This window comes from Oryx dammah, unplaced genomic scaffold, assembly GCF_014754425.2.
Source record: "Oryx dammah isolate SB20612 unplaced genomic scaffold, SCBI_Odam_1.1 HiC_scaffold_18, whole genome shotgun sequence".
NCBI classification, from domain to species: domain Eukaryota; kingdom Metazoa; phylum Chordata; class Mammalia; order Artiodactyla; family Bovidae; genus Oryx; species Oryx dammah.
In genome coordinates, this window is record NW_024070202.1 from 47,280,072 (window position 1) to 47,306,306 (window position 26,235).

At 45.5% G+C, this 26,235-nt stretch overlaps 1 protein-coding gene across 5 annotated transcripts in view; it reads right to left on the reverse strand.

Annotated features, from left to right (window-relative positions):
• Window positions 1–26,235, reverse strand: part of ATXN7L1 (ataxin 7 like 1) — a 256,387-nt gene that overhangs the window by 113,529 nt on the left and 116,623 nt on the right. Inside the window, exon 4 of one of the 5 annotated variants that reach the window (XM_040260797.1) lies at window positions 23,909–24,425. The exons of the other annotated variants lie outside the window; for them this stretch is intronic. Coding sequence (XP_040116731.1) covers window positions 24,343–24,425 — 83 coding nt within the window. The 3' untranslated portion in view covers window positions 23,909–24,342. Of the gene's footprint in view, window positions 1–23,908; window positions 24,426–26,235 lie in introns of those variants that run through there. 5 annotated transcript variants of the gene reach the window in all.

Here is a 26,235-nt window from a genome sequence, read left to right on the forward strand (position 1 = left end):
AAGTACTGGAGTTTCAGCTTTAGCATCGTTCCTTCCAAAGAAATCCCAGGGCTGATCTCCTTCAGAATGGACTGGTTGGATCTCCTTGCAGTCCAAGGGACTCTCAAGAGTCTTCTCCAACACCACAGTTCAAAAGCATCAATTCTTCGGTGCTTAGCCTTCTTCACAGTCCAACTCTCACACCCATACATGACTACTGGAAAAACCATAGCCTTGCCTAGACGAACCTTTGTTGACAAAGTAATGTCTCTGCTTTTGAATATACTATCTAGGTTGGTCATAACTTTTCTTCCAAGGAGTAAGCGTCTTTTAATTTCATGGCTGCAGTCACCATCTGCAGTGATTTTGGAGCCCCCCCAAAATAAAGTCTGACACTGTTTCCACTGTTTCCCCATCTATTTGCCATGAAGTGATGGGACCGGATGCCGTGATCTTAGTTTTCTGAATGTTGAGCTTTAAGCCAACTTTTTCACTCTCCTCTTTCACTGTAATCAAGAGGCTTTTGAGTTCCTCTTCACTTTCTGCCATAAGGGTGGTGTCATCTGCATATCTGAGGTTATTGATATTTCTCCTGGCAATCTTAATTCCAGCTTGTGCTTCCTCTAGCCCAGCATTTCTCATGATGTACTCTGCATATAAGTTAAATAAGCAGGGTGACAATATACAGCCTTGACGTACTCCTTTTCCTATTTGGAACCAGTCTGTTGTTCCATGTCCAGTTCTAACTGTTGCTTCCTGATTAGTGGTTCCAAAAACTCAGAATCAGAGAATACACATTCTTGGGTCAAGTGAATTTTACTTTGTGGGGCTGGGCCTGAGGATTTGGCACTTTTAACAAATTTCCCAGGGGATCCTTGTGCAGCTGCAGGGCACCAGTTTTGGAGATCTGTGGACCAGATGACCTCTAGGTCTCTTGCTCTAACATTGTATGCCCTTAGAGGAGCAGCATTTTAGTTCATGTTCTGAAGCAACGATAAGTATATGCCAATATAGGGCAGTTGAAACATTTTTTGTCTGCACTATACTTTGTAACTCACAGTAAGAAGGGCTTTTCATGGAGATCCCATATATATATATCTCCTAGGAGGAGCCTGGTGGGCTACAGTCCAGAAGGTCACAAAGAGTTGGACATGACTGAGCATGCATGCATGCATATATATATATATACATATATGTGTATACATATATAAAATATATATTTAGACTGTGTGTGTGTGTGTGTGTGTGTGTGTGTGTACGTGCTCAGTCACTTCAGTCATGTCTGACTCTTTGTGACCCCATGGGCTGTAGCACACCAGGCCTCCCTGTCCCTCACCATCTCAGTTTGCCCAAGTTCCCTGGTGGCTCAGAGGTTAAAGCATCTGCCTGCAATGCGGGAGACCTGGGTTTGATCCCTGGGTCGGGAAGATCCCCTGGAGAAGGAAATGGCAACCCACTCCAATATTCTTGCCTGGAAAATCCCATGGACGGAGGAACCTGGTGGGCTACAGTCCACGGGGTCGCAAAGAGTCGGACATGACTGAGCGATTTCACTTTCACTTTCATGCTCATTGCATCAGTGATGCTGTCCAGCCATCCTCTGACACCCTCTACTCCTTCTGCCCTCAATCTTTCCCAGCATCAGGGACTTTTCCAATGAGTTATCTGTTCATATCCAATGGCCAAAATACTGGAGCTTCAGCATCAGTCCTTCCAGTGAATATGTAGGGTTGATCTCCCTTAAGACTGGCTGGTTTGATCTGCTTGCTATACAAGGGTCTCTCAGGAGTCTTCTCCAGCACCACAGTTCAAAGGCATCAATTGACTGGTGTTATGTCTTCTTTATGGTCCAGTTCTCACAACTGTTCATGACCACTGGGAAGGCCACAGCCTTGACTATACAGACCTTTGACGACAAAGTAATGTCTCTGCTTTTCAACACACTGTCTAGGTTTGTCATCACTTTCCTGCCAAGAAGCTGTCATCTTCTGATTTCATGGTTGCAATCACCATCCGCAGTGACTCTGGAGCCCAAGAAGAGGAAATCTGTCATTACTTCCACCTTTTCACCTTCTATTTGCCATGCTGTGTAATGGGGCTGGATGCCACGATCTTAGTTTTTTAATATTTAGTCTTAAGCTGGCTCTTTCACTCTCCTCCTTCACCCTCATCAAGAAGCTCTTTAGCTCCTCTTTGCTTTCTCCCATTAGAGTGATTCAAAACAGAAATTTCACAGGACATTGGTTTTCTTTACTATGTAACCTACCGTATGTTCTCTTTTCTTCCCTATTTTATTTTTAAATGGATCGCTCTACTGATTTCATGATCCACTACTGGGTTTCAATGACAATTTGAAAAATACAGTGTAGATAATCAGTGAATGAAGGGTGATGGCTCTGTCAGGACCAGAAAGCCAGAACCCATAAGCCATCTGGTAGAAGGCATCTAGCTCCATGATGACCAGTCTACCCCATGAGGGCCACAAAGGCAACTGATCACAAAGTGAGACACTACAAGAAAGGGGCATTGGTTGGGGAAGTCATAAGGGAGAAAAGGGGTTAGTGAAGGCCCAAGGAGCTTAGCAATAAGCACAGAGGCAATATGCATTACTCTAGCTTTTAGACCAGAAAGGATCACAGGACGTTTACAGCAGTGCTCTCAATGCTGGAACTATATCAGAATTACTTGAAGAGCTCTTGCAAAATAGGGTTCCTCAGTCCTGACTCCCAGAGACATCAAACCTCAAACCCAAAGTCCTGCCAAGTGATTATATTCTGCAGCCGAGATGGAAAACCACTCGGATTTATGAATTAAAGAGGCAAGGTCACTCCAACAAGGGCTTAATTTCCAAAATATGCAAACAGCTCATACAATAACAGAAAAACAAACAACCCAATCAAAGAATGGGCAGAAAAACCAAACAGACATTTCTCCATAGAAGACATACAGATGGCGAAGAGGCACATGAAAAGATGCTCAACGTCGCTAATTATTAGAGAAATGCAAATCAAATCTATAATGAGGTACCACCTCACAATTAGAATGGCCATCATTAAACAGCCTATAAATAACAAATGGGGCAAAGGGTATGGAGAAAAGGGAACACTGTTGGTGGGAATGTAAATTGGTGCAGCCATTATGGAAAACAGTATGGAGGTTCCTCAAAAAGCTAAAAACAGAACTGCCATATGATCCAGTCATCCCATTCTTGGGCATATATCTGGACAAAACTATAATTTTAAAAGGAACACGTACCCCTATATTCACAGCAGCAGTATTTACAATGGCTAAGACATGGAAGCAACCATAATGTCCATTGACAGATGAATGGATAAAGAAGGTATGGTACATATATACAATGGAGTAATACGCAATCATAAAAAAGAATGAAATAATGCTATTTGTAGCAACATGGATGGACTAGAGATTACTGTACTATGCAAAGTAAGCCAAAAAGAGAAAGATAAACACCATATAATATCACTTATGTGGAACTTAAAATACGACATAAATGAAACTTATTCATGACACAGAAACAGACTTACAGACACAGAGAACAAGCTTCTGGTTGCTGAGGGGAAGGGAGGGTGGAGGAGGGAGGAATTGGGAATTTGGGATTAGCAGATGCAAACTAAGATATATAGAATGGATTAACAACAAGGACCTTTCATATAGCACAGGGAACTATATTCAATCCTGTGATAAATTATGATAGAAAAGAAAAAAAAGAGGCAGGGTCATTTAATAATATAAAAATGTGGGTCCTTTAATTTCTTAATTAAGAGGTTTCCTATCTGTGAAATAAGTGAAGAGGAACTAAAAAGCCTCTTGATGAAAGTGAAAGAGGAGAGTGAAAAAGTTGGCTTAAAGCTCAACATTCAGAAAACGAAGATCATGGCATCCGGTCCCATCCCTTCATGGCAAATAGATGGGGAAACAGTGGAAACAGTGTCAGACTTTATTTTGGGGGGCTCCAGAATCACTGCAGATGGTGACTGCAGCCATGAAATTAAAAGACACTTACTCCTTGGAAAGAAAGTTATGACCAACCCAGATAGTATATTCAAAAGCAGAGACATTACTTTGCCAACAAAGGTCTGTCTGGTCAAGGCTATGGTTTTTCCAGTAGTCATGTATGGGTGTGAGAGTTGGACTGTGAAGAAGGCTGAATGCCGAAGAATTGATGCTTTTGAAGAACTGTGGTGTTGGAGAAGACTCTTGAGAGTCCCTTGGACTGCAAGGAGATCTAACCAGTCCATTCTGAAGGAGATCAGCCCTGGGATTTCTTTGGAAGGAACGATGCTAAAGCTGAAACTCCAGTACTTTGGCCACCTCATTCGAAGAGTTGACTCATTGGAAAAGACTGTGATGCTGGGAGGGATTGGGGGCAGGAGGAGAAGGGGACGACAGAGGATGAGATGGCTGGATGGTATCACTGACTCGATGGATGTGAGTCTGAGTGAACTCCGTGAGTTGGTGACGGACAGGGAGGCCTGGTGTGCTGCGATTCATGGGGTCACAAAGAGTCGGACATGACTGAGCGACTGAACTGAACTGACTAACTATCTGTGAAATGGGGATACCAACACCTGCTTTAGCAGTTTGCTGTGAGGATTAAATAAGATAAAGTGAGCTTTATTGTGAATCCAACTTCCCCAGTGGACTACGGAGAACACTAATCTCCAGAGAGGCAGGTCCAAGTTCACACAGCTGGGCAGCAGCAGATCAGAAATGATACTCACTTCCCAAAGCTAATACCATTGCACTGTGAGACCGCCTCTGGGTACCGGAATAGAGCCCAGAGAAAACTCAAAAGATCCCTGATGGCCCCTCTCATCATTCCCTCACTGAACTTCAGCCAGGGAGCCCTGGGCCAAAGTAGAGTCCCTCACACAAAAGGAAGTCTTTACCCAGAACCAGGTCATACCCCAGCCTGCAACATGGTACAGGCTGGGCTTTCAACATGGTGCTGATGGTGTTTGATTTTGATCCATTTGAGCTTGATGTTGTTTTTGGATCACAGTATTAGGGACGCAATAGATGCCTTGTGGTGAAAATGGAGTTTTCCCTCCCTTTGTGGAAAGTGAGCCGGGATGAGAGGTGAGGGGTAATGGATCAGCCAGCTGGAAAGCAGTTTCCGCAATTCAGACATGAGGGCTTAATGGATTGTGAATGTGAGGGGTTGAATTGTATCCCCTTAAATGATGTTGAAGTCTCAACCTCCAGTACTTATGTATGAAGTGAAGTGAAGTGAAAGTTGCTCAGTTGTGTCCAACTCTTTGCAACCCCACAGACTATATAGGCCATGAAATTCTCTAAGTCAGAATACTGGAGTGGGTAGCCTTTCCTTCTCCAGGGGATCTTCCCAAGCCAGGAATTGAACACAGGTCTCCCTCATTGCAGGCAGATTCTTTACCAGCTGAGCCACAAGAGAAGCCCAAGAATACTAGAGTGGGTAGCCTATCCCTTCTCCAGCAGATCTTCCCAACCCAGGAATCAAACTAGGGTCTCCTACACTGCAGGCGGATTCTTTACCAACTGAGCTATCAGGGAAGCCCCAGTACTTATGAATATAACCTTATTTGGAAATAGGTTCTTTGCAGATGATCAAATTAAAACAAGGTCATTAGGGGAGGACCTAATCTAACACAACAGTGTCCTGCAGAAGGGAAATTTGAACACAGAGACAGATACACACAGGAGAACACAATGGGAAGATGAAGGAAAGATGGGGGCGATGCACCCACTTGCAGAGAAAGGTCAATGGCTGTTCAGAAACCACCAAGAACTGGGAAGAGCCTTGGAACAGAATTAGCTCATAGAAGGAACCAAGCCTGCTGACACCTTATCTCAGACATCTGGCTTCCAGAATTGTGAGACAATCAATTTTTTTTTTTGTGGTACTTTGTTATAGCTGCCCAAAGAAACCAACACAGTGAATGTTAAGATCCTTGTTCAAAGAACACATCATCATGTATGGCAGCAAAGAGATTCAAATGTCTGTCCTGGAGATCCGAGGCTTTAGAAGAGGAAGCCTGCACTGTCCCATGTGTGCCTGTGTCTGGTGTACAAACCTAGCCTTGAGATATAGCTTGTGTTCTAAATTCAGGATTACCAACCTCTTCATTGGTGTTCTCAAAATATGCCTGGATACGAGCAAAATCCAATTTTCTCACTGACTTTTTCATCAGTACAACAGATAATAACTCTCACATAGTAGATAATATCTGCCAGGCACTTTTCTAAGTGTCTTATGTAAATGAATTCATTTAATTGACACAACAATCCTACCATGTAGGTACTATGATTATGCCCATTTTATAGACAAAGAAACAGAGACACAGAGAGGTGAAATAACTTCCCCAAGGCTGTACAACTAGAAATGCTGGAGCTGGAATGTAAACCTAAGATTTTTGCTCCAGAATCCATGCCCTTAAAACACCACAAAAAGTGATTACCACTTGCTAAGGGTTCATTCTGTTACTATTCTAAATACCTATATTTGTAACCTAGTTCATATTCATAACCATTCATGCAAATGTTCAGACTGTTTATTTTTTCCATATTCTTACTTCCAGGAAAGTTATCTTCATTTTGAATCAAAATAGATACCCTACATCCCATACACATACATACAATCTGGTCCCTCCAACGAAACAGGTCACTGGCTGGTGATCCCACAGCTACCCCTAGTGGATACCTTCCAGGGTCCACTGCTTGCCCCTCCGCATCTTGACACACCCACATCCAGTCCAGCATCCAGTCCTGGTCCTCCAGCTAAAATGATGAAGTGCCAGTCTCCTAAGGCCAAGCTCATTGCTTTGCAAACCAGGATTTGTTGGGGTTTTTTTACTTTCCTAGTCAGAGATGAAGGGACTCAACTTCCCAACCATTGTATGTTTGTGCGTGCGTGCTCAGTTGCTTTAGTCATGTCCGACTCTGTGTACGCAGACAAGACTACTGGAGTGGGTTGCCATGCCCTCCTCCGGGGGATCTTCCTGACCTAGGGACCGAACCTGCGTCTCCTACATTGCACGTGGATTCTCTAGCACTGAGCCACTGGGGAAGCCCACGTGATTCATATTCTGGCACAGAACAGTAACTCTTTCTTTGACTGAGGGAGCCGAGGGGGAAAGGAGGAAGGAGCAGTGTGTGGAGAAGGAAATGGACAGCAAGCGCAGGATGGAGAAGAGGAAAAACCACCCACGACTGCGCATCTGTGCCAGGATCTGGGGCCAGGAGCTCAGCACGCTGAGCCCACTGCCAGACCCTGGGAGTGGTCAGGCAGTCTGCTGCGGAGCTGGACTTGAACCCAGCACTCCAGCTGCGGCACCGAGGGTGGGCGGGGCAGCCTCGCTCAGCGGTTCGGACTGGAAGGAAGTCTTCTCTTCAGGAATCCTCGGCTGGGTAAGGAGGCAGTGATCACCGGGGCATGCCCGCGCCTACAAGGTGATCTCTACAAGGTCCCACGTGCCCCTCAGGGCAACACTGAGAAGGCAGCGATGGTGGTGGAGGTTCCTTTACTCTGGAGGCTGACCGCCGTGCCCTGTCACATGGCCGTGCTGCAGCAGCCAGGCGGTGCACGTACACAGGCACTGGGGCCTTCCAACTCCCAGCCTCCTGGCTCATCACCATAAAAGCCCACGATGCCAGAGGCAACAAAGCTTCCTTTCAGAATCAGCCAGCGAGACACCCGGTGATTACTGGTCCCCTCTAACTCTGATAACTTCTGAGGAAATCGATCTTTCCGCCTCAGTAACAACAAAATTGGTCTTTGCATCTGTGCAAATTATGCCGATGACAGCAATCCTGAACACTAATCAAGTATCAGTCATTGACATGAGTGGAAAAATGGAGCTAGAGTCTTTATTGAATCCTTGTTTTGAGCAAAGCCAAGCAAGGGTTGTTGGAGAAAACACTCTTTTGAAATAGCACAGCTGAGTAGAAAGGGCATGAGTGTGGAGGCCCCTAAATGCACGTGCTCCCTGGACCTCAGGTCTCCCATTTGTAAAACATGAGAACCATCACCAGCCCTCCGGTCACTGCTCATGCAGGCCTTATATAGAAACAACGATTTATCAGACACTCAGAATAACAGGGGAGGATAAGTCTTCGGGGGAGAGGGCTCCCTTTCTTGCCAAAATGTTAGCTCAATGTATTTCACACACACCGTGTCCACACCAGGTGAATATTCTCTTTCAAATCCCATTCAGGCTTCTGAGAGATCAGGTACCTACTCAAAGGGCTGTTCTGATTTCTGTTCATCCTTGGCCCAACTCAGATCTCACTCCCTTTAAGGACTCAGATTTCACCCCTTTAAAGAGCCTTCCACTCCCAAATGCAAAACCTGAGGAAGCATCAAGCAAACCAAATCAAAAGACATTTTACAAAACACATGACTTTGAGTCTTCACAAGGGTCAAGGCTGTGGATGGCAGACTGAAGTATGGTTCATGAGTTAGGCATGCTAACTAAAGGCACAGGTCATCCTGGATTTCCAACTTTTTTTCTTTTTTTTTTTGCTATACAGTATAACTGGAAAAATTTGAATTACGTCCAGACGGAGGAGCCTGGTAGGCTGCAGTCCATGGGGTCGCAAAGAGTCAGACATGACTGAGCAGCTTCACTTTCACTTTTCACTTTCATGTATTGGAGAAGGAAATGGCAACCTACTCCAGTGTTCTTGCCGGAGAATCCCAGGGACGGGGGAGCCTGGTGGGCTGCCATCTATGGGGGTCGCACAGAGTCGGACATGACTGAAGCGACTTGGCAGCAGCAGCAGCAGCAAGTATATTAGCTTCCTGATTTTGATAACTTACTACTGTTACCTAAGAGAATATCTTTGTTTCTAGGAAATACACATTGAAATATTTAGGGGTAAATGGATATGATATTTGCAACTTACTCTCAAACTATTAAAAAATGTATAATAAATTAAAAATGTAAAAATGAATACACACACACATAGGAGGAGGAGTGTTTGAACTATTTTTGCAACTTTTCTCTAAGTTTGAAATCGCCTTCCTTGCCCCAAACAGCAGCATTCCACAATCGATTGCAGGGTTTCCCTTTCACTATACAAATGTCCTTATAATGTGTGTATTTTTTTTTTAATGTGAGTGGTGTATGGGAATTCTTTTTACTCTTCATATGGGTTGACTTACAGGAAAACCATGTTATAGCTGGATGGATCCCGAGATCACCTGGTTCAGTCCCTCTAGATGATGAGCACAGGACCCAGGAGGGCCTTAGGCTGGTCGTCACGCAGCTGACAGTGCCTGAGCTGACCCTGGAACCAAGGTCCTGACCCCAGCCCAGAGTTCTTTCTTCTCCTTCACACTGTGTGACCACACTATTATTTGGCTGCAAAGGAGTGACAGCTGTGACAGGACATTGATCCCTTCGGCCTCTGGGGCAATGGCTAGGGCCCCGTCAGGACAGGGGTCCAGGTCCATCTCTCTGTTTATTGCAGAGGAACCATGGAATGAAAAATGTTGGGCAGCTGCTCTAACCTCATCTGTCCCCAGGGCTCTAAGGACCACCTATATGCTAATCAGCCTCAGACTCATCTCTCTGACCCTGACCTCTGTCTGAAGTCCACATCCGATATCCAGCCATCTGCCAACTCCTGCCGTTGAACTGGCACATCTAATGTAACAAATGCATCCCTAACCAGGTGCTAGATTGTCTCCTCCAACTCCTTGCTTTTCCTTATCTCCATCCAGTACCACCATTCACCCACTGTCCAGGCCCAAACCCAGGGGCCACCCTAGCCTCCTGCAGCTCTCTGACACCTCACAGACGATCCACCCACATGTGTGCATGCTCAGTGGCTATCATGTTCAACTCTTTTCGACCTCATGGGCTCTAGCCCCGGGATTTTTCAGCAAGAATACTGGGATGGGTTGCCATTCCCTTCTCCAGGGGAATCTTCCTGATGCAGAGATCGAACCCAAGTCTCCTGTGTCTCCTATACTAGCAAGAGGATTTTTTTACCACTGAACCACCTGGGAAGCACGCCTTCCAAAGACCTCCAGAACATACTTTTTCCCAGTGTCACCATCACCAGTCCAACCCAGGCCACCATGATTTCTCGCCTGAACTTCCCCAGGCACCTTCTGATGGAATCTGACCCCACCCTTCCCCTTTCTACTGGGTGTTCTGTACCCAGCAACCACAGTAAGTCTGTCTCTTCCCATCTAAAAGCTGTCCAATAACTTCCATCTCAGAATCAAACCCAACTACTTATAAGAGTTTAGCTGACTGAGCCTCCATGTGTGGTCTGGTTCCTTTCTCAGGATGCTTCACCCCCAGCAGCTCAGGCACCCAGCCCTTTGTTGCCCAGGATCATGACCATCTCAGGGTGCTCCAGCTTCAGGGTCTTCCCCTGCTGCCTGCTTTGCCTAGAGTCCTTCTGCCAAGTGTCCACAATGCTCTGACTTCACACTGGGCCTGGCCTCAAGCCTCTTCAGACAGGCCTTCCCTGACTAGCTCGTGTACAAGAGCACCCCCTTCCCTTCTCCATACTAACTTTTTTTCTCCTGCCATCATATGCTTATTTGTTTACTGTTTCTATCCCCTAACAAGTTCCTAGGGGCTGTGAATCTACTTGGTTCCCCTGGATTCCAGCCACTGCTTGGCACATAACAGGAGCTCAATATATATGTATTAAAGTAATGAACAAACCCATTACGTTGAAAAGGTAAGGAGCAGAATGACGCATATAATATACAGTCATTCATTAAACAAGAAAAAGAAATAAGCACATCTATGCTTGCCCATATTTGGGAGAATTTAACAGCTGTGGCCTCCAGGAGGGTGAATGGGTGACCTCAGTGAGGGCTTTTTGGTGCAGCCTGAATTTTTCAGTAGGTACGTGCACTACTGATTGGATGAATTAAAAAAATATACATACATATATCTTATCATTATATTATGTACCTAAAGCAAATACAATGTTATAACAATTATATCTAAAAAAAAATGTCCCCCTGTAATTAAATCCACATTTCCTCCCCCAAAGTGTAAAGGATACTTCTATCAGTATGTCAAAACATATATGCATTACAAATATAAAATCATGGTACACAAATTCCATACATACAATACATAACTTAAGATACGACTTTTTTTCATTGTAACACAATGCATGCAGTATAGCTTATCAAAACCCAGGTTAAGAGACATTACCTCTTGTACCTACAGTCAGAGTTCTCAAAAAATTCTACATATGCAAAAGCCCCTTCGTGACCTAAATAAAAAGTAACTGAGAAGAGGATTAAGAAAAAAGAAACAAAGGCAAACATAAAACAAGGCCTTCTCAGGTGTTGCTAGTGGTAAAGAACATGCCTGCCAATGCAGGAGACATAAGAGATGTGGGTTTGATCCCTGGGTTGGGAAGATCCCCTGGAGGAGGTCATGGCAACCCATTCCACTATTCTTGCCTGGACAGTCCCCCGGACAGAGGAGCCTGGCAGGCTACAGTCCATTGGGTTGCAGAATCTGACACCACTGAAGCGACTTAGCACAGCACATATGCATATATATAAAACACATCAATACCTCCCAACCCCAAAGCCCAGCCTGGGTGGGTCCATGACTTTTCCAGGTCTGAGGGTCTTGTGACTCTCTGTGGGACCTGTTAATGTCTTGGCCACCCACCATCGTGATCATAAAATAATTACGAGAAGACACAGTCACAGCAGACTTAGCTTCCATCTGTGAGAAGCAGCAACGGGCAGCTGTGAAATGGGCAGTTGTGGAATGCTGGACTTGGACCTGGAATACCTGTGAGAGTGGCCCAGTTCTCTTCCTACCTGAGGGACTCTAGGCAAATCATCTGCATGGCCTCAGTGAGTCGGGGTGTGACAAGAGGATGTGGAGGCCTGATCTGTCACCTTGGAGGTCTCTCCAGCTTCAGCAATCTGGTTCTGTTCTGATTAGATGGTGCCGGTTGGACCACATAAACAGACAGACAGATGCAATGCTTCTGAGATCCATGGAGACATAATCCTGATGTCTCAGGAATCCTCTAGCCAGACAATGACCCAGTGGCATGTCCTCCAGGCTACCTGAGCCTGGCGATGACTGGGCCGGAGAACTGAGGCTCACCCTCCTGCCTTCAGAGGTTTCCTCCTCCAGTCTGGGGCTTGCAGCTTTTGCACCATGTGCCTCTGCCAGTTTTGACTAGCCAAGCGAAGCAATCTGGGTGCTGCCACACACGAATAAAAACAAGACAACCTGGAGCCAGGCATGGGCAGAGCTGCCTCCGTGTCCCCAGAGCCAAGCCCACCCTGGGAGACCAAGGGGAATGTGGGGCAGGCCAATTAAAGTGAGCTGCCCTTTCCTGAAACACGCTGGAAAGAAAAGATGGCGGTGAAGAGTTCTCGGCAAGTCTGGGGAAAGGCCCTGAGGTGGGGATGGGGATGGGAGTGGGAGAGGCAACTTGTGGACACTGGACAGGGATTCTCAAATATGCTGCAGGAGAGGAAGGAAAGAAACAATGTGGACGCCCAGGAAATGGCCTCTCATTTGGGAGTGCCCCATGTTACTGTTCTCCTTCTTAGATCTGTCTTGCTAACTATTTTAGCAGAAACTAATGTGAAGGTAGGTCTGTGCTCGCCCTATGCACATGCCAGGGAGTTGGTAGAGGGGTGTTTAGGAATATGTTGGGTTTCAGAGGGGATTCCCCATGGAATCAAAGAGTTCTCTAGACAGTCCTCCAAATAGAGTTTAGGGTATGGTTACTTCTCTGAATTCTGCTATGAAGGATATAGAGTTTAGAGGAGGAAAAGATAAAATGAAAATACTGCAAATGAAAATGAGAAAGAAAATGTGTCTTTCAAAAGGAGTCTGGTGATGTGTCTATGGTTTGATTTTGTCAACCGCTACTGGCTTTTAAGGTCTAATTCTGCCCTTATTTTGAAAACTCAGGAGTTCAAGACTTTGAGACTGTCTTTTCCTGGGTGGGAGGTGGGTGAGAATGAAAGGTATACAGAGTTGTCACACTCAGAAAAGGGTGACAAAAAGAGGTTGTCTAAACTCCATCCCTGGATATTAAAGAAGATATAAGAGTATTTAGGCTGGTGGACTCAGACTGAAGGAGTGGCAGACCCATTCATGGGGGTGTAGGTAGGGCCTGCACTTCTTTATTTCAAAAAGCCCCAGAGATAATTGTAATTCAACCCAGTTCTCTGTTGTCGCCTCTGAATCCCCCTCCCCCAAGTCCAAACTCCCTGTTGAGAACCACTGTTGGACATATTGCCTAAAAAATGAATCAGCCGGTGAGGTTTCTCCCTGCACTATTATAAAATCTTACTGTACCTCTAACAGCCATGCTCCATAGGAACCTCCTAGGCCTTCAAATAGGGCTTCCTTGGTGGCTCAGAGGTTATCTTTTTTAAAAAGTTTTTCTATTTAATTGCAGGCCAGAACAGTGTATAGATTACGGACACTTCAGAAGGAAGCTGAGATGGAAAAGTCTGTCTTCACACCAAAGGAAGATAAAGTCCCAATTCCCAGGTCCAGGGCCTGCTCTGTCATCTACCAGTTTGCGTTTTGAACAATGTCTTTGTGAGCAGTTAAATATGATGGATGATATAATTTTATATTTACAATTGTACTTTCAAAAATGCCACCTTTATCAATCAGCATCCTCAAAATCCGTAAGAGACCCCTCACTGCTCCTTAAAATAAAGCACTCACTCTGAAAGTGGGTTTTCCTTTTTTCTCAGTTGGTGTCCAAAGCTTTCTGTGGTCTGGCTCCAAGGTGATGTTCCTAACTGCCCTCTCTCACACGCCCTGCCACGTACTCCTATCACTGCCAGCTGGCCCGTTGCCCCACTGTTTCATATTCCTCTTCAGGGCTGCAATAACTGCAGGGAACTGTATCATTAGGGTTATAGATGCATCTTGACTATTCCCCAACTGCTGGATTTTTTTTTCTTATGTTTCCCTTCTCTGAATACTGCTATGAAGGATATAAGGAATCAGCTAGTCCAGTGGTTCCGAATTTTGGCCAGTCACTGGAATATGGAATTATGAGGGAGGGGAAGGTGGGACTTATTTTATTTGATCAAGGTATAACATGCATACAAGAGATGCTACAAATCCCAGATGTGTCTCCTGTGATTTGTACTTTGGATGTACAAAACACCCTCATGTAACCAGCACTCAGATCAAGAAACAGAAGCTACCAGCACCCCAGAAAAGCTTGGGTAAAGGAAGCTTTTTAAATCTGACACATCTAAAACAACTATGCTGCTGCTGACAAGTGCTCAGTCCAACTCTTTGGGACCCCATGGACTATGGGTTCACCAGGTTCCTCTGTCCATGGGATTTTCCAGGCAAGAATACTGGAGTGGGTTGCCATTTCCTCCTTTAGGGGATATTCCTGACCCAGGGATCGAACCTGCATCTCTCGTGTCTCCTGCATTGGCAGGTGGATTCTTTACCACTAGCACCACCTGGGAAGCCTCCAAGAGCAACTACACTCTAACAACAACAAAAACACCACCACCAACAACAAATTCTCACTTTAAGCCCCATTCCTTCAAGATTCTGATTCCTAAATGTGAAGTGAAGCCCAAGAATTTGCACATTTAAGATCTCCCCAGGGGCTCCCCACATACCACCAGGCCTGGATACTACCAATCTACTGAAGGTTTCCAAATCACCCCTGAGATGTCACCCAGGGTTGGCAGTGGAGACAGGGAGCTGTCAAACCTGCCTTCTTCTTCAGTCAGAGCCACAGGCATCTCCTTCTTAAACAGGATCTCTCTCTGTGGATACAGACAATCCCTTAATCCTCAATTCTGAAAGCCACCTGTATTAGTCAGCATTTGATTCAAGAAGCAAACCTACAAGAATGGATCTGAACATACAGGTATATGTACCTGTATATCTATGGGTCTATTCCAAGTATTTCACCTTTTGCAACAGTAATTGCTATTTAAAAGGCCTCTATAAGGCTGTTGCTTTTGTATCTGATGATGGAGTGTGAAGTCCACAGGGCAGGCATTGGGAAGAAAAGAGGACAGAAAGTGGCAGAGACCAAGAACAATTCGGAACTCATAAGCTTTAACTGGAACCCCATGAGGATGAATTGAAACTTCTGTCCGTTCTTTATACCTTTGACTTCCATGTTATTATGCATTTTCCCACAGAAGCCAGAGCCCTTCAAGAAACTAAACACACAGACTTGGCCCAGGAGTCGGACGGGCTGAATGAGGATCCGGGGAAGGTGGAGCAACTGCAGGTCTGGCCTCTGCCCACCAGCGAGGTGAGCAGCCAACTGGCAACAGTACATGTGGTACAAAATGGCTGCTGCTGTGCCTTCCTCCTGCAGATCTCCAGGGCCCAGTCAGTGAGCAACCCACGGGATAGGGGCTTCTGGGAAATGTAGTTTAATCCAGCCAGGTCTGTATAGGCAAAGCTTTGGTTTTTCCTGTAGTCATGTATAGATATGAGAGTTGGACCATAAAAAAGGCTGAGGGCCTAAGCATTGATGTTTTTGAACTGTGGTGTTGGAAAAGACTCTTGAGAGTCCCCTGGCCTGCAAGGAGACCAAACCAGTTAATCCGAAAGGAAATCAACCCTGAACATTCATTGGAAGGACTGATGCTAAAGCTGAAGCTGCAATAGTTTGGCCACCTGTTGTGAAGAGCTGACTCACTAGAAAAGACCCTGATGCTGGGAAAGACTAAAAGCAAGAGGAGAAGGGGACAACAGAGGACAAGATGGTTGGATGGCATCACCAACTCAGTGCACATGGTTTGAGCAAGCTCTGGGAGATGGGAAGGACAGGGAAGCCTGGCGTGCTGCAGTCCATGGGGTTGCAAAGAGTCGGACACGACTGCGCAACTGAACAAGAGCAACAAGCAGCCAGGTCAACACCTGGAAAGCCACTACCACCCATCTGATCACTGGTTCTCAAGCTTGGTTGCACACTGAAACCAAGGTGGAGATTTAAAAAACTGATGCCAGTTTTTTAAACCTGCCAACAGGATATGTGAAAGCTGCCCAGGTAGCCCTAATGCAGTCAAGGCTGACAGACTGATGTGGACCTCAGTGCTATCCCCAACCCAGGATAACAGAAGATAAAGTTTACTCTTGTTTTGCCCTAAGAGGAGCATTAAAAGACCTGGTTATTTTTCTGAAGGTCCTAAAATGTTTTTCTCCTTATCCTGCCTTCTGGCATCTGTCTGCCCTTCCTTCTTGAACCTAGCCACAATCGTCCTCAGCACACTGGCTGCGTGTGTCTTGGACAAAGCCCTTCTTAGTTATCTTCCCAGTCTAAGTGGATCAGGAGCATGGTGGGCAGATCCTGAATCATCCCAAAGTAATCATAGTGAACTGGAGTCTCAGAGGTTTTCACTGTTAAGCTTCTAAATAAAGTATCTCTTCCTCCTAGGCATAGACTAATTAAATGATTATAACACTGCAAAGTGGTCAGTGAACGCTTAACCACTGTAACATGAGCCAGTGTTGGCAAGAGCACTGAGTGAGCACGTGAGTCATTGAGCTGCCACTGCAAGACCAGGGACTGAACCTGGGCCACGGCAATGAAAGCCTGGAGTCCTGACACTAGGCCACCAGGGAATTCCTGCTGGGTCCTTCTTAAGGATGGCTGAAAAAGGAGCCCAAGAGGGGTCACTGCAGGAAAGGAAAAGAGGTGGGGGCTAAGAAGAGTGTGGGTTCAAGTTCCTCCCATATAACTAACTAAAGTGGAGGAAGTCAATGCTTCTAAGCCCCAGTACCGGCCCTGCCTCCCTCATGCAGTCACAGAGAGAGTCTCAGAAGAGATATAAGAGAAGTCAGAGGGAAGAAAGCTCCAAGCACGGACATTTGTCTGTGCAAGGCAGTAGTGTTACCTCTGCTACAATACTGTGTCGTGGAACATTTCTCTAGATTATGGATTATTTAGATCCTTGTTTTCCTTCTTCTGTCTACGATGTGGTTATTTCTAACGAGATCCACTGAAGTGTGAGAATGACACCATTGGCTAAATAAGGTCTTTGGGATTTCCTTTGGGTTTCTATTATTTATGCTCTCCCCCTCCTTCCCATAGCAGACAATGAAGACTGCTGGGCCACCCCAGTCTATACTCAGTAAGTTTACACAGAGAGAACCTTTCTAAGGCATAACAGTGAAATAACCTTTCACAGCATCTGGGTGAAGTGAAACTGGAGAAGGATCAAGCAGTGCTACATATTTTTTACTGAACCATGTTTATTATTTAAGGTAGATATTTCTGTGCTGCAATTAGGCTTTAAGCTCCTGAGGGCAAGGGCTGACTCCAGATCCCACGTCATGTGGATCTGCACCAGGGCCAAGGGCATTGCAGCAGAAAGGACACTGGGAGTGGGGAGCCAAAGCTCCAGGTTCTGGGCATAGCCCTGCCCCTCAAAAGTCATCAGTCACCCTCTCAGCCTCTGTGTCCTCCTCCATAAAGTGGAAGTTACCTACTTCATGGGGTTTTAGACATCGTGAATTTAGACAATGTGTGGGAAAATACTTCTGTGACCCCAAAGTGCTGAGCCAGTGGGAGAAATGTGCTAAGAGCTGTCACTTCTCAGAAACGAGACACCAGCCGATTTTCTCGTTGAAGACAGGGAGGCACAGAGCGGAGGGGGTCAGCCTTAGGCTGCAGAAGAAGAGATGCTCAGGGGTGGAGGTGACCAGGAAAGCGATGTCCCCAGAAGCCTGCAGTGATCAGAGCGACAGCAGTGGCTTTCTCGTTGCCCACCTGTGCTCCCCCGGCTGCTGCAAGCTGTTTGTCGGCCTGGTCCCTCGTTTATTCATTTGTTCAAGTGTGTTTTGTTTTTTAATTTTTAAAACATTCATTTAAATCTTTTAAAATATGTATTTATTTTCAGCTGTGCTGGGTAGTCGTTGCTTCGTGGACTTTCTCTAGTTGCGCTGAGCAGGGGCTACTCTTGCAGTGCACTGGCTTCTCGTTGCAGCGGCTTTTCTTGCTGCGGAGCACAGGCTCTAGGCTCACCAGGCTTTAGCAGTTGTGGCTCTCAGGCTGTAGAGCACAGGCTCAATAGTTGTAGCGCACAGACTGGGCTCCACCCCACACCTCACGGAGGTGGTGAATTCTACCTCATGTGGAATCTTCTGGAGTCAAATAGTGAACCCATGTCTCCTGCACTGGCAGGTGGATTCTTTACCACTGAGCCTCCAGGGAAGCCCAGCTCATTAGGTTTTAATTGAGCATCTACTCTGTGCCATGCCCTGTGATGGAGGCTGAGAACTGAATGGTGAGCAGCCCTCAAGGGGCTGACCTACCCTACTGAGTCCCAACAGGTTGGACCAGGCTTCCGCACTGATAGAGTTGGACAACTGCTTCACGAAGCTGCCCCAGAGACAGGTGTAAATGTGTTTTAGTGAGATTCTAGATTGAAGCTAAGAAGTATCAACATCTTGAGGCCAGATCTGCTGAGAAGAGAAAGAAGAAAAGGTAAACTCCCAACTCCCTCTCAGGTCTTCCCTTACTGGGCGCCCACCTCAGGTTTCCAGAGTCCTGTTCTTTATAACTTCACCCTCTATTGAAATGAACTCTCATCTAAATCATTCAAACTAAGATGGCAAATGCCTTGGTGAAAGCCTTGAGGTAATGGAATGAAATCCCCATTGGAGGAACAGGTCTGTCAGAGGTCACTCTTAAAATCACATTGGGCTGGCCGCTTCAGACTGGCATCGGCAGGGGCCACAGAGGGGGAGAAAGCGGGGGACTAACAGCCGGGGTGAGTAAAGTAAGCAAACCCCCATGATCTTTATTTATTGGCTACTATGGTGAGGCCTGTGGGATCTTAGTTCCCCGACCAAGGATTGAAGCCAGACCCTGAGCCGTGGAAGTCCAGAGTCCTTACCACTCTGGAGCGCCAGGGAATCCCCCCCTGTGGTCTTTAAAGGTGACCCCAGATCACCGAGGAGTGAGGGCGGGAGAAACGTGGCTGTTGTGAGGGTTCTAGGTTTACTTTTAGGTGAGGAAGGTTTGTGGGTGTATAACCCATGACAGCTTAGGCGGTAAAGCATCTGCCTGTAATGTGGGAGACCTGGGTTTGATTGCTCGGTTGGGAAGATCCCCAGGAGGAGGGGATGGCAACCAGCTCCAGTATACTTGCCTGGAGAATCCCCATGGACAGAGGAGCCTGGTGGGCTACAGTCCACGGGGTCGCAAAGAGTCGGACACAACCGAGCAACTAAGCACAGCACAGCCCATGATGAAAAGCAAAGAACTAGATCGCTGATTACAGAAATAAAAGGAGGGAAAAAAGAAAGATCAGGAGGTCTTCAGCGGCCAGAACCCATAAAATCTCCACCAATCGATCTTCTTTTCTTTTTCGATTTTGACAGAACTGCCAGGCAACTCCAGGTGCCTTTCCAGCTGGAATTACGGTATTCTTTGTGAGAAAGTAAGACATATTTTATTACAAGCCAAAGTCAAATTCCTTAAAGACTATAGGTAATGTGAACCCCAAGCAGACTCATTAAATGAAAACTCTGTTCTGAAAAATAACGTACAAACACTCAAACCTGCACAAAACAAACACTCAAACCTGCACAAAACAAACGGGCAAACATCCTCTGGACACCAAGCAGAAGAAAAGAATCTCGCCAGCCCCCAGGGCCCCCCGCCCCACATCTATCCTATCCCTATCCCAATCACAGCTCCTCCCTCCTTCCAAAGCAGCCACACTCTTGATTTACGTGTTTGTTTCCATGTGTTTATTTATGGCTTTATCACCCTAGTGTGTATCCTTAGACACTGTCACTTAGTTTTACCCATTTTTTAGACATCTTTTATGCTACTTTTAAGTGACCACTTCCTTCCATCTATTTCCCTTATCATTTATCTGTTGAAAACTTGGGCCATCTAATCTGCAGTTTCCTACTGTCTGGGTTTTGCCCTTGGTGCATGCCAACACATCCAAGTGCATGATTTCTTAATGCAAATAACTTCCCATTAAAAAAAACAACTGGTACACAAGCCATGTTTTTAAGGAGGGCACAAACCACCATAATCGCTTTCTCAGGAGTACGAGGGCAAAGGGAGCTCTCACAATAGAGGTAATGAGGCAGGGAGAAAAAAAATGTGATCCGGGGGGAGCTCTCTGTGGAACTAGTGATTTATGAAGTTTTTTTTGCAATTGGAAGTGACCGGGGAATGTTTCTCTTTAATGTTTTCCACTATAGTTTGCTTTAGTAGGAAACATATTTGCAATGGGGTCTGGCATCACGTTATGCTCCAGGGTCCAGGGTTGTATCCCATTAGGTTTTATCAGAGACGACTGCATAATAGGAATCTGGATGTAGTAAAAACCTAAGGAATCTAAACCACTAACCAGACTCACCAAATGTAATAAATATAAATGATAGATGAAAGGAAGATAGATCTGGCCATTTACTTACGGTTTGGAGCAATAAAAGCAAGCTTTAAATTTTTTTCTTTTCTCTCATCTTAGCAGGCAGTCCCATGAACATACTTATTAGTATTTTCAAAAGGCTTTATCAAATATTGACTTAATAAAGAAGTGTATCCACTTAACGGTGACCTCCAGACACCCCCATTAAGTTCAGAACCCTAAATTATATGCTCCAGGGCTATGGCACCCACACAATTGAGAAAAGAAATGAATGGGGTCATACATGGAGATGGGAGGATTTTTAATGCTTAAAATTAAATATGTATGGGGACTGTTTTGATTTGCACAGGAAAAAAAAGCTCCCAAACTGATGGATATAATAAAAAATTAAAAAGTCAAGGCACTCTTAAAATACACACACTACTATAGGTAAAATAGATAACCAACAAGGACCCACGATACAGCACAGGGAATTAAACTCAATGTCTTATAATAATCTATAACAGAAGAGAATGTAAAAATAAAAAGAATATATTTATATATATGTGTGTATAACTGAATCACTTTACTGTATACCTGAAACTAACACCACATTGTAAATTGACTATACTGCAACAATTTTTTTTTTAAGACAAGAGGTAACAATAACAACAAAAAAAGTCAAAGTACTCTTCAAACCCAGTTGGCCTTTGAAACTTCACAGACAGCGTTGGTTGTAAAGCCACAAAAGGGGCCTAAATAACAGTGGGTGGGGGTGGGGTGGGGGTTGACAAAAGAAATTAGGCAGAGGACTTAACTGATCCCATTCTGGTTCTATATTCTCCATGCTTCCTCTGGTTCTTTTAGGGACTGTATTTGTGAAAGAAATCAGGAATGTGTATCCTTCTTCCTGCCAACAGTGCAGAGGAGCCAGAGGGTGGCGGGGGGTGGGAGGAGATAATCAGGAGCAGGACTTAGTGTAGATTTGACAGCCAGGTTGATTTCTTTCCCGGGCTCAGGAGTTTTTAAAATCTGCTTGCAAGATTGATTTCTACTCTTAGCATACAGAGGGTAAAGTGATTTCCAACCCTGGTTTTTACAACGCTCTAGGGTATTTCCAATGATTACAATGTGTGTCTTTAAAATTCCCCAAACTAAATTAATCTGAATTCACTGAAAAGGCAAGTATGATTCAAAAACTTTTTTTGGTTAGTTATTGTCTAGTTTACCTTTCTAAAGTGTTTGATACTCCTTGGAATTCTTTCCTGCTTGGGCTCTGTGACAGTGTTACTCAGATGTTTCAGGTCTAACTGCTTGCCTTCCTGGCTGGCTTCTGCTTCTCTTCTAGGCCTCATCTCTGGATCACTAGGAATTCCACAGAGTTCTTTCCTGAACCCTTTTCTTGGCCCTGCCCCATTCCCACCCCAGCCTCACCCCAAAAGTCCTTCATGAACTCCTCAAGATTTCCAATTCCAGCCTCTAAGAGCTATTTGCTGTATGAAATACCCACCATGGGAAATTCCTCAAGGGCAGCCAGGCTGGGGCTCAGCAGCGATGCTCAAAGATAGAGGAGATCTTGGAAAAGGGGTTAAATCTATCATGACTTCTGGGTTTCTATTAACTCACTTCTAAGGCTGGGCTGGGCTCAACCTAAGCATGTTACATGCATTATGGCATTTAATCTTCACACCACCTCTCCGAGGAAGCATGATTATAGCCATCCTCTACACTTGAGATCTAAGCTAGGCGACAGCAGGCCCTAGATGAAGCAGCTGGGCTGTGAGCCATCACACTCTTCTGTCTGAAGCACTGGCGATCTTATCCTTTATTTCTGGACAAACAGACTGGCTGGATCAGGGCCTGGCCGGAAGGTGAGCCCAAGCCCTACCACGATGCAGAAACAGCCAATCAAAAGGACAGGAACTCAGCTAGGGGGTGTGTGTGTTTCACAGTGACTTACTCTGCATGGATGGTTGTGGTAGGAAGTGAGGTGTCATCACAGGGACAGAAAAATGCACAAAGGAATGAGCAATTGCTGTCAGAGCACTGTCACACCACTGGTCCCTGCCTACACATACAGCCCTATTCTGACCATAAGGCAGGGAGTAAAAAGTGAAACAACCCCTGAAACTGAAACCAGATTATCCATGGCAATTTATTAAATACCAGTGTTTTCTAGGCCTTATTAAAGTTAAGTGTTTAGCGTATTTTCTTATCCTCTGACGTTCACTTCTTCACTTGTCAGCACCTGCTGGCAGCAGCTGGAGTAATCTGGCCAGCTCTGCTGTATATGCGAATCAATTTGATTTCCCCCCAAAAGATTAAAAATCAGTAGAGTGATTTACAAATAAGGCATGTCACTGAAAGCACCCACAATAAGAAAGGGTTGAGGAGGACACGCCCTCAGGTCATCACTGACTTCCTTCTACTCAGAGTAAATGATTTTTTCCCCCCTCATTCTTCTTGCCTGCTCTGCTGTATGTGATATTCTGGGTGATCAAAAGACTCCTCCTACTTTTTGAAAAATTCTCTCCTCTTTTGGCTTCCAGCATACTGTCCTTCCGCCAGGTTCCGTTCTTGGCTCATGTACTGGTTCTATAACTGATAATCTGTTCACCCATCCATCTATCCATCCATCCATCTTACAGATGTTTAATGAGCACATGAGCAAAATGACAGGGCATCTTTATGCCTGGTTTTACAGTTGAAAATGTTTTAAAATTATTTTACTAATTTCTTGCTACAACCATGTGAGGTGGCTGTTAGTACCTCCACTTTAGAGGAAGAAACAGGCTCTGAAAGGATCTGGAATTTATTCATACCAGCATAGCCAGCAGGTGGCAGAGTCTGGACATGAATTCAGGTTTTTCTTGCCAGTAATTCACAATGGTACTCTCTTATATAGTGACTGGTCAAGTAGAATTTCTAAACTAGTCTCATTATTCCTAATGAAATGTCGTGATACCTATTTAATGCCTTGTTATTAAAACTGTGATAGGCTCTGGGGAATTCAAAGTCTGGGTTCCTACTCTCACAGAGCCTGTGGCCCTGTTGTTATTATTTAGTTGCTAAGTCGTGTCCAACTCTTTTGCAACTCCATGGACTGCAGCTTGCCAGGCTCCCCTGTCCATGGGATTTCCCAGGCAAGAATATTGGAGTGGGTTGCCATTTCCTTCTCCATGGGATCTTCTCGATCCAGGGATCATACCAGTGTCTCCTGCATTGGCAGGTGGATTCTTTACCACTGAGCCACCAGGGAAGCCCACTGTGGCCTAGGAGGGGAGACATGAATTATAAGTTCATACCACAAACATTTTTTTTAAGGTATGAGGGAGAGTGGACCAAGTTACGACAATCAGGAAGTCTTCTAAGAGGAGATAATCATTAAAATGCATTCTGAAGGATGAGTCAGTTTCAGGAAGAGGGGATGAAAGAAAATCATACACAGAGAAGGAAAAGCATGTGCAAGGGCCCCCTGGCAGGAATACTCAGTGTGCTGAGATTTTGAAGGCCAGTTTGACTGGCACAGAGAGACTGAAAGGAAGCCCGGCACAGGATGTAGTTCAGACCACACAAGACTTTGTAGCCATGATAATGATTTTTACTTTTAGCTTCAGAGCAATGGGAAGACACAAGGCAGGAGAATGATATGATTAACTTTTCTGGTTCTCACTTCTGTGTGCAGAATGAATTGCAGAGGAACAAGAGTGGAAGCAGGGAAAAACAGCTGGCGGGCTTTTGCAGTTGTCCAGGCGAGAGGTGATGATAGCTTGGACCAGGGTGGTGGTGGTGGTGGACATGGAGAGAGGAATCCCATGGGTGCCCCCTGTTCTGCTCCAGCCCATTTTCTCCCTAAACCCTGCCACCAGAATGTGCTCACGAATTTGCAGTACATGGAAGCTTGTCCATACTTTGGGGCTCGGCGGGAGTCTCCTCTTCCAGGAAGCCTTCTCCAGACAATGCCAGTTCTCTGAGATCTTTCAGAAGTTGAGTCTATCTTCTGTACCATTCATTCACATCTGCTTCTTCTCTATGGCTTGGATGTCCTCTGGTCCATTCCTGAAGATGCCTTCATTTCTCTTGTCTTGCTTTCTCCCTTTAGAAAGTAAATGCTTTGTTGGCATTTGCTGAATGGTATCAACAGGGCTCCTTTGGAAATTATATTTGTAAATGATTATTCATGCCAATTGCCTTTTTTTTCCCCTAAATTAAACACTGGTTACTTTAAATCTGTCTTCGTGATCTCGTTCTATCAAAATGTATGTCCCCATTTTTCTATTCTTTCCTTTCAACTCTTTTCCATATATCTCCTAGCAGAAAGCAGCTTCGGGGGAATGAAGTAGGGGCGGGGGGCAGGAGTGTAATTAAACAGGGGCTATCTGACCAGAATTCCTATACCTTTTAATGGGGTATTTGATTAATTCTTTCCACAGGCACCATTATTCATGCCTTGATGGAATCTCATTTTATAGCCCTTAATACATGGACCCAATTTATCCACATCACATTGTATTCTAATACTTGTCATCCAAGTTATTAGCTATCTCCTTCTCAGTGTAAAATCATCAGCAAGTTTGATTAGCTTATTCCCTGGGGATGATGGGGGAGATAAGAAGAGACATAGTACAATATGACCACCAACGGTTCGGCATCCTCAAGAGCAGACAGCTAAGCGGAATTCACTTACGGAGCTGGGGTGGCTACGTAAGCATCTGTCCTCGCCCCATGGGAGGTTATCTGTGTGGTATCCAGGAGCCATAGCCACAAAGGGCTGGCCGCTGTCAGGCCTGGTGGTACTGAGCCATTATCCTGAGTGGGATCACTTCAATAAAAAGGAACAAGGTTTTCCCCCCTCCTCCTACATAATACCACCTGCCCCCCAAATATCATTGCTGAAAGGCACAGCTCGGAAGCTCCTCTTTATTCCAGAACACCACTGCAGCCTGAGACACCTGTTCTTCCCCTTCTGGGGACCTGGTGGGCAGACAATCTACAAGGAGACACACCATGCTGTGTATCGTTCTCTCATCAGTGCAAAGTTGGTTCTAAGTAGCCAGCCCCTCCTAACTCTTCTCTGGAACCAAGCCTGAGCCTTGGGACTCAGAGGTGGCTTCATTCCTTTCTAAGCGAGAGAGAAGGGGCCTGCATGGCACCTACAGGACAGTGTGATCAAAGCCCGCCCCTCCCCCCTAACCTGTCCTCAACTCAGTCAGGCAAAACCCCCAGAGCCAGCTCTGGGGTCCTTTGAAAAGCTCCTACCACCTTTCAGCAAAGGCCCTTTAGCAATCACCCTGGTGTTCTCCTGACCCAGCAAGAGGAGGAGGAATGGGGCTTTCTCTTTGTGGTGGCACTCCTTCAGGAGGTGGAGCCTCACCACCCTCCTTTCACATGTGGGCTGGGCGTCGTGACTCCTTCCTAAAGGATGGAATCAAGCAGGGGTGACTGACAGTGACTCACTTCTGAGATGAGCTCATCAATGGCATTTTGACTCCCCTTCCTGGTCCTCAGGTTGTTGGTTCTAAGGGCAGTGAGCCTCTGCATTGTCAGCAGCCTGAGGGGGAGGCCTAAGGTACTGAGAGCGAGGGACCAAGGCCTCTGGCCAACAGCCAGGTGATTGAACCACCTGAGAAGTGGGTCTGCTCACACCCCCAAGCCTTCAGACGACAGCAGTTCTGAACGACAGCTTGGTGGCAACCTCATGAGAGACTCTGAGCCAGAACCACCCAATTAAGCCACTTCCACATCTTGACCATAAATATTGTTTGTTTTAAGATGCTAAATGTTGGGGTCGTTTGCTATGTAGCAATAGGCCATTAAACGCTCTCACTACCTCAAGCTCAAGGGAGGCTTTGGTCCCCTCCCTTCTTTCAATTGCCCTCTCAGGTTCCATCTCGATGTTCTCTGAA